At 61.9% G+C, this 16,063-nt stretch overlaps 5 protein-coding genes across 5 annotated transcripts; 2 read left to right on the forward strand and 3 right to left on the reverse strand.

Moving 5' to 3' along the window:
* Positions 1-297: 297 nt before the first annotated feature.
* Positions 298-860, forward strand: MNEG_5902 (hypothetical protein; the record flags this gene model as incomplete). The annotated part of the gene is made up of 3 exons (XM_014045618.1): positions 298-380; positions 532-598; positions 723-860. 3 exons carry the CDS (start codon positions 298-300, stop codon positions 858-860), a joined length of 288 nt encoding a protein of 95 aa, XP_013901072.1.
* A 2,306-nt stretch (positions 861-3,166) lies between these two features.
* Positions 3,167-3,967, reverse strand: MNEG_5903 (hypothetical protein; the record flags this gene model as incomplete). Its single annotated transcript, XM_014045619.1, has 3 exons — positions 3,167-3,268; positions 3,424-3,627; positions 3,779-3,967. 3 exons carry the CDS (start codon positions 3,965-3,967, stop codon positions 3,167-3,169), a joined length of 495 nt encoding a protein of 164 aa, XP_013901073.1.
* Positions 3,968-5,023: 1,056 nt separating this feature from the next.
* Positions 5,024-9,369, reverse strand: MNEG_5904 (Heat shock protein STI; the record flags this gene model as incomplete). The annotated part of the gene is made up of 12 exons (XM_014045620.1): positions 5,024-5,335; positions 5,646-5,832; positions 6,097-6,221; positions 6,395-6,481; positions 6,772-6,931; positions 7,138-7,331; positions 7,575-7,745; positions 8,064-8,305; positions 8,463-8,565; positions 8,788-8,832; positions 8,973-9,092; positions 9,352-9,369. 12 exons carry the CDS (start codon positions 9,367-9,369, stop codon positions 5,024-5,026), a joined length of 1,764 nt encoding a protein of 587 aa, XP_013901074.1.
* Positions 9,370-9,767: 398 nt separating this feature from the next.
* On the forward strand, positions 9,768-13,000 carry MNEG_5905 (Conserved oligomeric Golgi complex subunit 5; the record flags this gene model as incomplete). Its single annotated transcript, XM_014045621.1, has 5 exons — positions 9,768-10,445; positions 10,655-11,103; positions 11,357-11,914; positions 12,127-12,387; positions 12,643-13,000. 5 exons carry the CDS (start codon positions 9,768-9,770, stop codon positions 12,998-13,000), a joined length of 2,304 nt encoding a protein of 767 aa, XP_013901075.1.
* Positions 13,001-15,451: 2,451 nt separating this feature from the next.
* MNEG_5906 (hypothetical protein) lies at positions 15,452-15,733 on the reverse strand (the record flags this gene model as incomplete). Its single annotated transcript, XM_014045622.1, has 2 exons — positions 15,452-15,465; positions 15,553-15,733. 2 exons carry the CDS (start codon positions 15,731-15,733, stop codon positions 15,452-15,454), a joined length of 195 nt encoding a protein of 64 aa, XP_013901076.1.
* Positions 15,734-16,063: the final 330 nt, after the last annotated feature.

Below are 16,063 nucleotides of genomic sequence, written 5' to 3' on the forward strand. Positions count from 1 at the left end.
GGGCGGGCGGCCGGCTCGGGTGCTGCGCCGCTGAGGCGCGCCTTGTTCATGCTTCCTTCTATTTAGCCATGTGCACATGGTATGTGGACTAGGTGTCGAAGCACATTTTGGTGCACAACAGCGCAGTGCGCTTTGGCGGCAGTGGAAGTCGCACTGAAGCTGCATTGCCTGTGCACTGGCTCAACACATTTCACCACCAGGCATACGCTTGCCTCACGACGTACTGCACGTACCGGTGAATGCGTACCGATACTTAAGACAAGCCCCCAGCCTCGATCTGGGGAGTGACAGGCCACGATGTCAGGGGCCGCCCGAGCCGCGGGCAAGGCCATTTATGCTGCCGAAGTATTTGTGCCAAAGGGTAGCCTCACGCAGGCGCGGTGAGAACGCAAGGGCTGCATCCTGCAATGCCCTCGGGTGCCTGAGCTGCTGTGGCGGACGTGCAGCAGGGCCTGCAACCATTGAGTCACGTGCTATATTTTGGCTCCAATCACGCGGCCCTGCTGGGCCCGGAAACGCTCTCTCGACTAGGTTCAACCTGCTGCGGGAGATTTTCGTCGGTACGGCGCTCGGCGTGAGTGCCGGGATCGTGTGGAAGGTGAGAAATACGCGCGGGAGGGCGCGCAAGATGTCTCGGCACTGTGACGAGAGCAAGGCTGGCTCACGATCTGCTTGCAGCACTGTCAGTCGCACCATGTCCTTGCTGCGCGCTTGAAACTCAGATGTATCATTGGGGGGAGAAGAAGCGCATTGCGGAGTACTACTCGGCCCTGGCTAAGAAGGAGCAAGAGGACGAGGCTGCATACGCGGCGGAGCTGCGCAACAAGTTCAAGCTGCTGGAGGAGGAGCTACTGGCTTAACGCGCGGCGGGGTGGGTCCATGCCCCCAGGCTTGCCTTCTGCTTCCTTGCGAATGCGGCTAGCTCAGCCAGGCAGGCTGCCCTGCGCTCACGCCGTTGGACAACCGATGCGGGACGTCGGCTGGTGGCCCGTGATGCTTGACAGTGTTTCACAAATTCAGTGTCAGCCGGCATCAGCGAGGCCAGGCGCACCAGTTGCGCTTGGCCCAAGGCCGCATGGGACTCCAGTTGCCTGGTGGATTCGACGACAACCCAGGCGTTTTGGCCTCTGCAGAGCGGACGCAGTGAGCATCTTCTGGGAACGATACCGGTGGCATCAACAGGCTGGCGAGGACGTTTAGGCCAACGACAAAGGGTTGAGATACATTGCTCAGCTACGGACGCTGGTTGGTACACTAATTACAGTGGCTGCCGTGGTGGCGCTGTTGTGGAATCAGGCTCGAGCTCTTCTATCCTGGCGCATGGTGCATGGCGGATAGCAGACTCGTGTTTCTTGATTGTTTCCTCTTTCTACTTTTTTGTACTGATTATCATCAAGCGTATGGTGGCTGTTGCTGTTGAGTAACACCACACACTGCAGTCATGTTTTTGTGCGTTGATACCTTGTTTGTCAGCAGGCCGGCATCGTCAACGGCGCACAGCTACCAAAGAGTGCGGTACAGTTACCAATGTGCAACACTGGGGTTGGATAGTGATCAGTTTGTTAAGCACTGACAAGAGGAACGAACAATAGGGTGGGTAACCGCTGGGTGCAACATCCGGGCACCATCAGTCCAGCTCGTCCACAAGACCACCCAGAATACGCGGCTGCATGGATGCGGATGCATTCAAGGAGACAGGCACTGAAGGCCCCTCGGCCACCCTGCTCGGCACACCCCGCACCCTGTCGACATCGCAACCCAACGCACCGTCAGCACACCCAGTCCGCGCCGTAGATGATTTGCGAGGCGACCCATGTCCGCATGTGCCGTGCAACTGCTCCCACAGCATCTCGTTGTGCGTTTGGCTAGTTCGCCTTTCCTCGTCTGCCCTGCCTGCCCGGCTGACGTCCTGCTCAGCCTGCTGCATCTTGACGTGCTCATAGACCAATTCGCGCCTGCTCGCCCCGGTGCTGGTGGCATCGCTCAGCCCACTGCTAGAGGCATCTGAAAGCCCAGCACGGCTGTCACTGCTGCCAGTTGGTGGGCAGTGCGCATGCGCGGTGTCGCTCTCAGCAGACACTGCATGCTGCGTTCTGCCAACATGCGCTGCGTGTGAAGGCTCCTGCTGCTGCTGCTGCTGCTGCTGCTGCTGCTGCTGCTGTTGCTGCTGCTGCTGCTGCTGCTGCTGCTGCTGCCGCCGCACTGGCATGGTGACAGCCAGCCGTTGGGTGCGGCTGTCAAAGCGCGCGCTGCTTTTGCACTCATCCACCTCGTACGGCAGCTGCACATCCAATGCGTCTTGAGTCCCTGCGCTGCTGGCCAGGGTCACCACGCTGCGCGCCACGTCCAGGCTGATGTTGTCAATGCTGGCAACACCTGGCAGCTCAACACGCAGCACCAGTTCCTGGGGGGAGGATGGCGGCAATTCGCTGAATGCGCTGGCTGGCGTCATGCTTGTGTATTGATTCATGTACGTGTGACATCTGTTGGCACCCAGATTCTCAGCATAAACAGCCCGTGCGCGCGCCACAGACGCCCAATGAAGCTTCCAGGCAAGCACAGCCAGCCACGCGCACTTTGGGAATGCGCTGCTGTGCTGTGTGATAGTGGCAGGTGTCGGACCAAGCATCCGTGAGGTCGGGACTGAAACGGTGAACCAAACGCCACTGTGTGGGTGCAGTGCCGCAGTCGCTGCCGCTGGCGGACACGGGGCGCGCTTGAGCTGCTGCCGTGCCCTCTAGCGGTGCAGCATACGTCCTGTTGCCGCGAAAGCTGAATATGCTGCGGCGTCCTGGCTTGTTGCGGCCAGCGTTGCCTTGACATGTCGGTGCATCGCTGCCAACCTCAGCCGAGCATCCTGTGAACTCCGCAGTGCCCAGTGCGCCAGCACGGGGCCGGCTTTCTCTGCCAGGTGTGGGCTTGACGCGCCCGCCATGCTCGTGCTGCTGTCCTGTGCCTTGGGGACGCAGCACAATTGTGTTGGGCCTGCGTGTGCGGTGACGCTTGGCATCAGCAGGGCCACGTGTCGCATGCCGCAGGAGGGCGGTGAAGCCTTGCAAGGCGTTCAGGATTAGTCAGCGCAGATGTACATGATGCCCAGATCGTGAGGAGCGCCCACCACTTCCTTTGTACATCCTGTCCCCAAGTCCCGGGATCCCAGACCCCCTCACCCTGTGACACCGTTGACGACACTCTTGTAGGCACACCGCAGCACCTTGTGCTGTGCTAACAGCTGTGTCCCGGAGGCCTTGGCAACGTGCTCTTTGGCCTGCAGGGGACAGGACAAGCGAAGCGTACTTGTTGGATGAGCAGCTGGTGGTAGCCCTGGCGTGAGGCAGGCTGGGAGGTGGCACGGGCTGACACCCTTTCGTGACACTGCGTGTCAATGAGGGCTGACTTCCCCTCTCATCGCCCGTCACGCACCGCTTCAACCAGGGCCTCCATAACTGCCGGCACACGTGTCGCCTCATCTACCGCTAAGGGGTGCACCACAAAGTCCCAAGCCTGGGCAGCAGCGCCCTTGTTGTCAAAACCTTCAGCAGGCTTGTTTCCCATGCAGTTGGGGATTTCCAGGATGACGCCGCGCCGACCAGCCTCCTCAGATGGTCTTCTTGTTGGCGGCTGGACCTGTGCGGAGATCAGACCGGGTGCTGCTAATGCTAGGGCAATCTGCATGCATTTGCGCATGGGAGGCTGCAGGGTGCGCCGGCTGCAAGCAGAGACCAGTGCAGCTCAAAGATGGCCCTGGCTACCACTCTCTTTGATGACTGAAGCGCACCTTGTCACTGGTGCACACATTGATGAACACCTTGAGCGCGCCTGAAACGCCCCGCGCCTTCAGCACAATCGAAGGCTGCGGCGCGATCAGCTGCACGCCCTGACCATACACCTCTTCGGCGCGCCCCTCCACCTCCAGCTGTTTCAAATAGGCCTCCTGCTCAGCCTTGGCCTGTGACATGTGGCGCATGGTACCGTCATGTTATCTTTCGCTTGCAGGCAGCAACACCCAATCCCAAAGACACGCTGCAATGCGAAAGCGGATCAAACCATCGCTATCGTCCTGCACTTTCACCGCGCTGCATCCGATCGGCTGCTGTGCGCCCGCTTGCTGAATGCTTGGATGCTGCAGCCTTCTGGCCGCCTGCTGGCCGCTCCGCGCGTCACTGCGTGCCAGGCGTCACACCAATTGTCTACGCACTTCGGGATTAGAGATCTCCTGCGCATAGTCCTGAAACAAACGCATAAATTCAGGGTCCTTCAGCGCCCTCACGAGCTTGTCAGCCTCCTGCGGATCGTGGGATGCGCAGTGGGCGGATTTCCCGCCGCTTTGTGCGCACAGACCGCTGCCGATTGGGCTCAATCCAAACAGGCGGCCGCAGGGCTGCAGAGCTGGGTGTAATCACCTCAGCGCTTATGTCGTGCTCCATGACAGCGATGCCGACTTTATTTTTGGACTGCAGTCGCGAATCGCTGCCCCGCGGATCTCAAAGATCATACCCCAAACGAGCTAATCGACACTAAAAACGTTGTTATATATGCGCCACTGACAGAATTGGATGTCAAGCCGCGTGCGAGCAATACAGCCGCGCAGCTGTACATCCAGCATGGGTACACAAGCGGAAACCTGAGAAGCTCACTCGCTTGGCCCCTTCATGCTCTCATGCATTTTGCCATGCAGCAGAGGGCCTGCACATCCAGGTGCTAGACAGAGACAGAGTATCAGGAGCAGGTCGAGACATGCGAGGCGCACAGCATGCCAGGTCAGTTCACAGCTGCGGGTCGTGTAGGCGCTCAACGTCGGTATAGAACGCCGAGTCAGAACTGAGCTACCAGGACAGACTGATTGTGGGGTGAGTGAGGCTTTTAACACGGCCCCTCCGCTCATCTTTTCCCACCTGCATGTCATCAGTCAACGACTCAGGAGATTACAACACTCTATGCCTGATGTCCTATTGACAAATGGTCACTGATCGTGTTACAAACATTGACAAAACATTGCCGTTGCGGGCGAGGTCGCCGCACCCTAGCGCAGCTGAATGATGCCTGCTGTGACAAGCTTGGAAATCTTGTTCCGAATCTCGGGGTGCGACATGTGCCGCTGCGCTGCGCGCGGGTCTGTCTGCAGGTCCTCCAGCACGCCCTGCATTATTGGGTCGCGCAGTATGCCCTGCACCTCGGGATCCTCCATGGCCTTGGCACGCCGCTCCGCAATCTCCTCCTCGCTGCCCATTCCCTGCGCAATGCGGTTGATGGCGTCGATGCAGCGCATCATGCCCTCCTTCAGCTCCGCGTTGCCCGGGTCGTGCTTCAGGCCCGCCTCGTAGGTCGCCAGGCCCTTATGTTCGGTTGGCAAGGCGCAGGGGTCATCGGGAAGGTCAGATGACGTGACAAACAAAGATGCGTTGCGGTGCGGGCGGGGCCTGGTGGCAGGTGCAGGGCAGTACTGCATGACGGACTGCTCATGTCTGGACTCATGCGGATCCAGCATGTGCTGTGACGAGATGAGCTTGCGAGCTCCTGCCCCTGCGCAGTGGCGAGCCATCAGCCTGGACAGCACTGCGTAGCACCAAACCCAGGGCCTCTCTGGTCAGGCACTAGAGCAGCCCCTGCAAAGCCCTCCCTCCTTTTGCGCACCCCCGCCCCACCTTGTTGTACTCCTTCATAAGGAACTGCAGCGTGCCCTTGCGGCTGTAGCCCTTGGTGAACTCAGGCGCCAGCTCAATGCAGCGGTCCGCGGCCTTGATGCCCTCAGGGTACGCGCCCAGCTTGGTGTAGCACGCCGCCAGGTTGCTGTACAGCTTGTGAGCCTCGGGGTTGTGGGATGGGGGGCCCCTGGGGGTTGGGAGGAGGGGGGGAGCGGGTGGCAGTAAATAGCCGTATGTCAAGGCAGCAGCAGCTAGGGGGAGAGCCCGTTGTGAAATCCAAATTGTCAAAGCAGCCAGTCATCTGCGTACGACAGCACACCCAAGCCGTCTATGAGCCCATCTAACACAAATCAACAACATGTGCACATTTGGCACATGCACAGCACAGGCAACAGCTTGCAAATGTGCTTGATCTCTGACGGCCAAGCACAGCCACCCTCATCCCTCCCACCTCTTGAGTGCCTCCTGGTAGTGCCCCACCGCCTCCGGGTAGCGATCCCCCTTGAAGGCCACATTGCCTTTCTCGCGCTCCTCCTCACACAGGGACATGTCCACATACGACGACTCCTGCTGGGCCTGAGAACACGATTATGTCAAGGGGGATTGGTCTTGCACAGTGCACAGGCAGGTCTGGTAGATCGTGCAGCTGACAACAGCAGCAATAGAGGTATGCACCAGCACTGCGGGGTCGTAGGCCAGAAACATGACTGGTGCTCATCAACTCACACACTACCATTGCTGCTGCCCACCTTGAGTGCCTTCTCTGTCTCCTGCAGGCGCTTGAGAGTCTCTGCGCTGCGGTGCTCCATCAGGGACTTGTTGTACGCGTCAATCGCCTGGCATATGTGGGCAAAGGGGGGGGGTAGGGTGATTGAGCGCCAAGGGTGGCAGTTCGTGTGTGCGTGTGTGCGTGCGTGTGTGCGTGCGTGCGTGCGCGTGTGCGCGTGGGGGAACTTCAAGATGTGCAGGGCTGGAGATGGGCCGTGCCAATGCCGTTGTTGCTGCAAGGGACCAGGCTTGGCACCGAACGAGTTATTCCTGTACATGCATGTTGCAACAGCATGGCGCGCTCCCAGGCCCACGCTCGGTCTCCCCCTCCATCCTCCCATGTTCTACACGCACACACCTCCTGCAGGCGTCCGAGCTTGACGAGCGCGTTGCCCTTGCGCTGCAGGGCGCGGCCCACCAGCGCGTAGTCTGACCGCAGCTCGCGGCCGCGCATGACGGCGTCGTCGCAGTCCTTGACGCACGCCTCAAAGTCACCCATCTCAAAGTGCACCGCCGCCCTGGGCAGTTGAAAAGCAGGAAGGGGGGTAAGGGGGAACTCGAAGGCAGTGGGGACCAAGAGGGGGGGTAGACCAAGACTGAGGGGCAACGTGGAGGGGGTAACATGATGCACATGATGCACCCTGTTCCTGGTGCCGGGCAGGGCACCCAAAAAGCTGTGATTTACCATCATCAACAACCACCCATTGTCCCCTGAGCATCTCACTTGTTGGTCAGGAACGAGATGTCGCCGTCGTACGCGGCTATGGCGGCGTCATAGTGGGCCAGGGCCTCATCAAAGCGTTTGGCCTTGTAAGCCTCGTTGCCTTTGGCCTTCTCCGCCGCTGCCGCCGCTTTCTTTGCCGCCAACTCCCTCTCCTCATCATCCATCTCCGCGTCCGCAGCTTCAGGCTCTGGCTCCTGCAATGTGTGGGTGGGTGCGTGTGTGCGTATGTGTGTATGTGTGTGTGGGGGGGAGGCATGGTTGCAGACGAGGGATGGGGGTCGACATGTAGACGAGATGAGCAGGGGAGGATATACATGTACAAATACATCAAACTCCGTGCCGACGTCGATTTCTTGATTTCAGTCAATGCTTGGATGCATGCTCGTTGCGGCCAATGCGGCCACCTACCCAACATCAACACGCTTGCAAGTGCCCACCTTGGCCTCCGCCCCACCAGACGCCGCTGCTGCCGAGGGCCCCGCGGCCGCTTGATGGTGCGCGCTGCTGGAGGGCCCCTGCGCCGACGCGGCCCGGCCCGAGCCGCCTGCCATCTCTGCTGCCTCCTCCGCGTTGCTGGCGACCTTGATGCCCAGCATGATCTCAAGAGCCTGGCAGGCACGGGTGGGAGGGAGGGGGGGGTGTGGGGAGATGGGGGGACAGGGACGCCAACGCAAGAAAAGAGAGAGAGAGACGCAATCAGGAGGGGCGGCTGTCCTGGGGTTGACCAAGCAAACAACGCCAGCTTGACCAGCATCGATCGAGCTGTGACACCAGGCACCCCTGGTCTAGCATGCAAGTGGAGGGCAAGCGACTTGGGGAGGCCCAACACCCCGCACGGTCCCCATGCTCTAGCATCAAATGCCTGGTTCCCAGCGCCACCTACTCCCCGTATACACACCGCCAGCCCACCACTGCCACACCCTCACCAGCTGCATCTTGCTGTCACCCAGCATTGCGTTGAGCATTTCCGGGTGCGCCGCCACCTGCCTCAGGCGCCCCATGAACTCGGCATCCTCCAGCAGGGGTCGCCCGCGCGGGTCCATCGCCAGCCGTGCCATGCCCTCGGGGCCAAACAGCTGTCCGCCACGCGACGTGCTGCGGTTCTTGGCCGACAGCGCGTCGCTCAGAGCTGACTGCAGAGCGTGGTTGCTGGGGTCAATGTGCAGGCCTGGTGGGTGGGGGGTGAAGGGAAGGAACAGTATGGGTGGTGAGTGCAGCTGTGTGCATCGGCCAGGTCTTGAGGCTCAACTCTCATCACCTGCTGCCAAGTCGTGGTTGAGGGGCTGAGCTCCCCGCCTTGTGTCCCGAGGCCCCACCCCACCCACCATCCTCGTAGGCCTTGACGGCCTCCTCCCATTCCTCCAGGCCAAAGTAGGCCGCGCCCAGGCGTGAGTAGCCCTTGGGCCAGTCACGCTTGAGCTCAACACACTGTGCGAAGGGGTTAGGGGGCCAGCAGGAAATGGTCTGCCGCACTGATAAGCAGGCGAGGGGCAGCTGTGCGGTCACTGGTGGATGCAAGGCCCCAGAGGTGGCCGCACGGCTGCTGTTGCACCTCCTGCCGTCTGACACACGGTATTCAACTTTACCGGTACTGCAGTGCTTTCTAGAGCGCCCTGGACCGCACCCCATCCCAATGCAGCAGAGTTGCACCTTCTTGGCGTCCTTGAGTGCCTTAGAGTAGCGGTGCAGGCTGGCCTGCAGGGGTTGAGAGGGCAGGTGCTCACTGATGCTGCGGCAGGCTCACGTCGCCTGCACCATTGCCCACAGGGACGCCTGTGAGGCAAGGCTGCCCCAAGCAGGCATGTCTGGCGGCCGTGTCTCAAGCAGCCACGCACCTCGGCCGCGCTGCGGTTGCTGTAGAGCACATGATTGTTGGGGTCCAGCTCTATCGCCGCAGAGAAGTGCTGGATCGCCTCCTCAAAATGACCCGCCGAGAAGGCTGCATTCCCCTTGGCCTGAGAGGGTTGGTCGATTTGGGTGCGGAAGGCCCAGGGCGTCGTGCAGGACCCTACAGAGCGGCTGATGCCCAGCCGTTTCCGCCAATGGTATTCAAATGCCATTTCGCACGAGCGCGTCTTCTGAAGAACGTCCCAAAAAGCCCCCCCTCTCCCTTGCGGCCTCCGCCGACGCCCGCTGCTGCACAAGTGCGCACCGCGTGTCGCACTCCCTCTCTTGCGCCCCCCATCTTTCCCACCAGCGAGTTCACGAACCCACCTTTAATTCATCAGCCATTCGCGCCCAGTCTAGCAGAGCAGGCGAGGTGAGGTGCGAAGTCTCTGGAAGAAAGTCGCGGAGGATCAGATCAGCTTGTGGCTAACCGTGTTGCTGAGCGAACATACATCAACGGCATTGAAGTACGCACGGCATCAGATGCAAGTTCTGATGTGGGCTCTCATGTCTTGAAAGTGTTGCACCTGGTCACCGTCAGGTTTCCGGTGAGAGCCGAGACCTTCTCAAACAAGCGTCAACGTATCGGTATACCGTACATCAGCTGTAGTGACTCCATATTAATTCGAAGTGCCATGCAGCCCTTGGAGGCTCTCATCACAACGGAAATCCGATGATCTAGATTTTCTGATCCTCTATAGCAGGGAAGCAGCACGGGAAATCACAGCATGGGTAAGGGCAGCATGGGTAAGGGCAGCCACAGCTCCGAGGGCCATACGACGGCACAGCAGATGCAAACGCAGCAACAGCAGCAGCTCGTGCCCCCACCGGCGGGTGGGGCGCCGGACGAGCTGCTGTCGCTCCCCAAATACCGCGCTTTCCAGGCGCCAGACTTCAATGCTGCCGAGTTTACCAGCAGTGTGCTGGCGACGTCGCGCACGAGTGCGCACGCTCAGGCGGAGGAGCTGCGCCAGGGCGTGCGGCAGCTCGATGCAGCGCTTGCAGCTGCGGTGGTGTCGCGTCACAGCGAGCTGCTGGGCCATGCGCGGCGCCTCTTGGACGCGGATGCGGGCGCACAGGAGGTGGTGCTGTCGGTGGGCTCGCTGCAGGCTGCGGTGCGGCGCGTGCGCGCAGAGGTGGAGGGTCCCTACGTCGCGGTACTCCTCCAAACACGCCAGCTGCGCTCGCTGCACGCCACCATCGAGCTGCTGCGCGCCCTCCTGCTGCGCCTCAAGCTCACCTCCAAGCTGCGGCAACAGCTGGACGCGCCGCCTGGCCAGCTGGATTTGGCCAAGGCTGCCAAGCTGCTGGCAGACGTCGCGGCAGCCCCAGGCGGAGAGCAGCTAGACAGCGTGGCGCTGGCAGCAGCGGATGCGCCGTTCTTAGAGCAGGCGGGCACGAGCATTCGGGATCAGGCGCAGGTGGGAACGCGTTGCGTGCCGTGGCGCGGCCGGCTGGCAGGGCGACGGGGGTTGTCCAGGTCTTGGATCTTGCCAGCTCGTCCGCCCAACCCACAGGAGAGCCACCAACCTGAGCGTCAGCCTTGAACCTTACAAAGCTGGGACCTGCTTTGTTGTGCGTACTGCCACGCCTGATCTGTGCCAACCCGCTCTCCCCCACGTCCCGCCAGGCGGCCCTGAGTGACGGCATGGAGGCCATGAGCCAGGCCAAGGTGGGGGCGGCCCTGCAGGTGTTCTTCAACCTGGGGGAGCTGCGGCCGGCGGTGGACAGCGTCATCAGCCGCGCGGTGCACGAGCTGGACAAGGCGGCGCGCACGGCTCTGGACAGCAGGCACCTCAGCCTCAGCTTAGGGGCCACAGCAGGAGGCGGCGGCGGCCCAGGCGGCGCGCGGGGCGTGGCATTGCCGCAGCCGGGTGCGGTGGGCAGCTGGCAGGAGAAGCTTTGGCAGGGGCTGCGCACAGTGTTTGATACGCTGGTGGCGGGCGGCGTGGCGGTGTGGCACTTGCAGCGCGTTGCAGCAAAGAAGCGCGATCCCCTCAGCCATGTCCTCTTCCTTGATGAATTGGTGGCTGGCGAGGCCGGCGGTGCTGTTGCGCAGCTGCCGAGTGCCAAGTACTGGTGCGCAGCGATGCGGGCACAGCTGGGGCAACGGCTTCAGTGCTGGTCTCCTTTTGGCTGTCGCCTTTTTACATTCAAAAGCAGCCCAGGCTGACCTGTCTTGATAGCCGTGAGAGGGTGGGGGTTGCAGATGTGTTGTGGACACTGTGCATATAACTTTGCTGAGCTCTGAGGGCCCACATGCGAGCTAGGGTCGTTGCTTGCATGCCTGAAGTCAACCTCATTCCCCGCGCTTTCGTGCCGTAAACGCCAGGTACGAAGCGCTGCGTGTCCTGAGCGATGCTCTCGGCGCGGCTGCCAAGCCCTCCAAGGGTGGATTTGTGCGCGAGGCGCTGGCAGGTGGTTACCCAAAGCTGGTGGCAGCACTTGAGGCAGCATTTGGGCGCCTGCAGCAGGACACACGCGTGCGTGGCGTGCCGCCAGCGGTGGCGCCTGAACAGCTGCAGTCCCTGCTGGCGGTTGCCGCGCCGTTTCGCGACGTCTACCTGGCGGCGGCCCTGGGGCGGCTGCAGGATGTGGTGGGCGGCGCCTACCCCGGCGGTGGGCGCGCGCTGGCCTCGCCTGCCGACGTGCAGAAGGTGATCGCCGCGATGCACGGCGAGCTGCGTGGTGCAGGCAGCAGCCCGCAGCTGGCCGGCCAAGTGGCAGGGGTCGTAGGGAAGGCGCTGCAGCAGCTGGCGCAACGAGCAGAGTACATGGCAGCGGCAGGCCCTGAGCTGCGGACGGTGGCGCTGGCACCTGGAGGCGGCGGGGCGTCGGCGGCGCAGCAGCGCAACATCGCGCTCGCCTCACAGCTACAGGAGGTGCACAGGTGTGTATCCATGCTGTTTCATGGTTGCGCGCACAGCACGGTGACGCTGGCCTTGTCCCACTGTGCTATCAGCTTCGCCGTGGTCCTGCCACCCTGGACTTGATGGTTAAGACACACATGCACCTGTGCTGCGTTGCCCAAAGCTGAGCTTCTTGCTGACATCCCACTCAAATGTTTGCCTGCGATGCCAACGCTTGTGTCCGCTGCGGCAGGTCTCTCATTACACTGCTGCCCCGCTTGCCAGCCCCCGTCACGGCTGCGCTGGATGCTCCGTTGGTGGCGCTGCATGTGGCGGCCCTGGACGCAGTGTCGCCCATATTCCGCGCCCTGGTGGAGGCCATGGAGGCCAAGCTGGGCGGGATGCACGCACTCCACCAGGCGCACCGCGACCGCGGCGGTGATGGCGTTGAGGGCGGCATGATGGACACCAGTGGATTCGTTGCAGATGTTGCTGCCAGCCTCGGCTTCTTCAGGTGTTGGCGGAATTCAATCGACGACAGTCGAGCGGATGAAGTATAGTGCCATCCTGTTGGGCGCTGCTGACTGGGGGCACGCGGGCACTTGGGCTCCGGCAACTGCATGCATCCTGCCCTGACGGTGCACCACATGCACACCGCACACTGGCAATGCTGCATTGCTAGTGGCATGCTTTTGCCATGGCTGGTCTCCTGCTTGCGTCCGCTCCTGTGCACACACCCTCCACCTGTTCTTGGCCCCCTACCCGCCAGGTCGGAGTACTTGATGCGCTTCGCGCCGCCGCCCGTGCCGACGCCCTCCGCACCGTCTGCCACGGCGCAGCTGTGCGAGCGCAGCGCGGGGCGCCTGCTAGCGTACTTTGTGCGCCACGCGGCGCTGCTGCGGCCGCTCTCCCCCGCCGCCAAGCTGCAGCTGGCAAAGGACCTGGCGGAGCTGCAGGCTGGGGTGGGCCAGAGCCTGTGGCCCCTGGAGGCCCTGGGCCCGGCGGTGCGCGGCCTGCGCAGCTTCCGTGCGCTCCTCTTTGTGGAGGACGCCGCGCTTGATCCCAGTGCGCCCCCGCTCAGGGATTTGCCCGCGAGTGTGGTGCTGCACCACCTGTTTTCCAGGTGAGTTCGCCTCTGAGTTGTGCAGCTGGTATTAACGAATCAACCTCCTACGGCTGCTGCATATTGGGGCATGTATCATGGTGCCATCCACCTCAAGCGCGATCGCTCCACCCCAAGCAGTGTTCGCACGCTCAGCTTGAGGCCCTCATCCCACTGTTTGCACGCTGCAGGCTTCCCACTTCTATCCAGGCGCCGCACGAGCGCTCATCGCTGTCACCGGCGCAGTACTCGAGGTGGCTGGACCAGCACAGTGCGGCCGACGTTGCACGTGGGGTGCTGGCCGCACTAGACGCCGCGAAAGCTGCTGCTGCGCAGGTCGCTGACCCAGGCCAACGGGCCGTGCTGCAGGTGATGAGCCAGCTCTGTGCATCTGCCAGCGCTGCGCCGCAAGGCGGCGACGCTGCAGCGGTGTGAGCGAGGCAGATGCCGTCGATGCTCGTCCGTGTTTCGTCCTGGCCGCAGCACCAACCGCTTTTTCGGCGCCTCACAGTGCGTTGCTCAGGTCACAAGCCAATTGAATGCATCCTGCTGCACGCACCTCAAAACCCCTGCCGTGCACGCTCTATCCGGGTGGAGTCTCCATGCAATCCGCCATTTCACCTGCTCCGCAGACCCCTCTTGCTGCACATCGACCCCCTCTTGCTTTGCCATGTCGCACGTCCGTGCCTGCCACTGGTGTTTCTGCTGATACCATTATTTATCTTGCGTCAATGAGCAACTCTGTTCAGCAATCGCTCTTACACGTATGTAAGTCTTACCGTACAGTAGCTGGCTGTATTCAGCTGTCTGCACTCCGTTCGCTGTTTGGCGTCGCGGCTGCTCCTCGATCCTTACATACTGAAGTGTCGTCATATAAGCAGCGCAGGCAGCGTGAACGAGCCCCGCCGCCGAACTGCCGCTCTGGGGACCACCACATCTGAGCTCCCTTTGAGATGCAGGGCACAAGCACGTGTCCCAGTGGCATGGGCGGCCTGCTACCCAAAGACGCATGGCTGCGCGCTTATTGTCTTTCCATGGGCTTCCCGCCGCTGCCGGCAGCTATGTGCCATGGACGCTCATGCAGCATCGAGCTGGACTGCGGCAGCACAGCAGAGGGCGAGGTGGCGCAGTGGAGTGTGCTGGACAGGCAGGCCTTTAAGCGGCGCGCAGAGCTCAGAGCACAGGCTGTGAAGTGCCCTGAATTGGCCACCTGCATCTTCATGGAGCGTGTGGGCGCGGAAAGCAAGCAGGCACCTGAAGTCACGGGCGGTGCAGTCGCAACGGTTGCAGACCAAGTGGGGCCAGGGCGCGCTCCAAGAGCAGTACTTGAGCAGGTTGCATGAAGGCGCAAAGCGGCACTCATGAATTTCGCTGCATTGCTCTTATCTGTATAGAACTTGCGCGAACACATATACCCGTGAAATGGAACTATGTGTGCCTTGTGCACACCACTGGCAAGCAACGGTATGCGCAGGAGAGCAGCCTGTGTTACACAAGGTGTACAAACAACCACAACCGCACAAGTGAGTAACACACACCTTCTTGTTCTAGCGTGTCCCTGTCGCGCGGAGCTTTGTGTTTGCTGCCTGGGGCGAGCGCGCCATGGTGCCGCCCCCCTTCCGAGTAATGGCTGCTATTTTTGAGATGGTGTCGAGGCTCATACCTCGCTCCTGCGCGAGTCCGCCACGCGGCACAAAGCGGGACGAGCGGTTGGGACTCCAGCTCAGAAGGCCGGCACCGCTAGCCTGCCGCTCGCCCGGGACGGTTTGCGGGGCCTTTCGGCGTGATGGGGCCGCCGCATCATTCCAAGCGTGCTGCCACCTCCCAGAATCGCCGTCGTCGCAGCTGCCGCCGCCGCTCGCCTTGCTGAGGTTCTTGAAGGTGAGGAGAGAGTACACGTCCACGGCAGTTGGGCGCACCAGTTGAGGTGCGTTGTGCTTGCCTTTAGACTCGCTGTTTGGGGGCTTGGTACCTGGCGGAAGCGGATCCTCCTGGCGCAGGGAGTGCGACGCGTTGACCACACCCTTGATTTCCACGGGGTCGGGCAACTGCCGCTTGCCAATCCGCGGCATGTCTGACCAGCAGCCGTCAGCTGGCGGGCCGTTTCTGAAAGTCGCGCCCCACAGGTGGGCCTCCGCTGCCGGTGCCTCGCCCTCCGTGCTGCGCTTGCCCGTGTGTGGAGAAATGGCTGCATTTCCAACCCAAGCGTCAGTCTCCAGTTGCGCTGAGCCCTCCCACGCGGCAGGCGCCCTGTCAGGCTGAAGCACGCCGTACAGTCCGCGGCGGCTGTGCTGCGCGCAAGTGGCTGGTGCCCGACCCCGCCCGCGCGCCGGGTCGATCCCAACGCATCCCAACCACGAGTCGTCCTCAGGCTTGCCTAGGAGGTTGAGAGGAGGGGACCAACGGCGTAAGTGGTGCCAAACATCAGTGGCCGGATCGCAACAGGTGTGTGTGCGAGGCGCCCTGCTTTCTCTTGTTAGAGGCGGTACCCTGCAAGGTAACCAGCAGCAAATCGTGCGTTGCTTCATGCAGGCAAGAGGCATCATCATGACGCACCTGCTGTTATTATCGACTCACCGGGTGACGCCAGGCTGAGGACCTCCGCCAGCCCCTTGCGCCCCTTGGGGTCCTGCGGTGCCGTGACCGACCGACGCCCCTTGGTGGGATCGATCAGCTGGTTGCCCAGCCACGAGTCGGTGCCGCCTGCCTCTGTGCCTGACAGCGTTCCAAATAGCGAGCTGCGGCCATCCTTGGCCATAGGCGCGGCTGCTGCCGCCCTTCCTGGCCGCTCCTGCTGCCTGGCGCTGCGGTGGGGCACTCCTGCCAGGCCGTCCTGCTTCAGCAGGCTTGTGTCGCCCCAGCCGTGCCAAGCCGAGCGCTGCTGGCTGCCGTCCTGAGAGTCTGCGACTTGCACCGAAGACGGGGAGTTGGTGTGGCACCACTGGACTGCCAGCCTGCTTTGTTGCTGTTGTCAAATCTGTGCTGACATGTGGACCGTGTCAACCGAGAAAACAAGTGCAACAGAGGTCTCAAGCCCACATGCACAGGTAACATTTGCTCACTTGTCTGGTGTTGTTCTTCGCCGCTT

This window comes from Monoraphidium neglectum (genome assembly GCF_000611645.1).
Source record: "Monoraphidium neglectum strain SAG 48.87 unplaced genomic scaffold scaffold00913, whole genome shotgun sequence".
Classification (NCBI taxonomy): Eukaryota; Viridiplantae; Chlorophyta; class Chlorophyceae; order Sphaeropleales; family Selenastraceae; genus Monoraphidium; species Monoraphidium neglectum.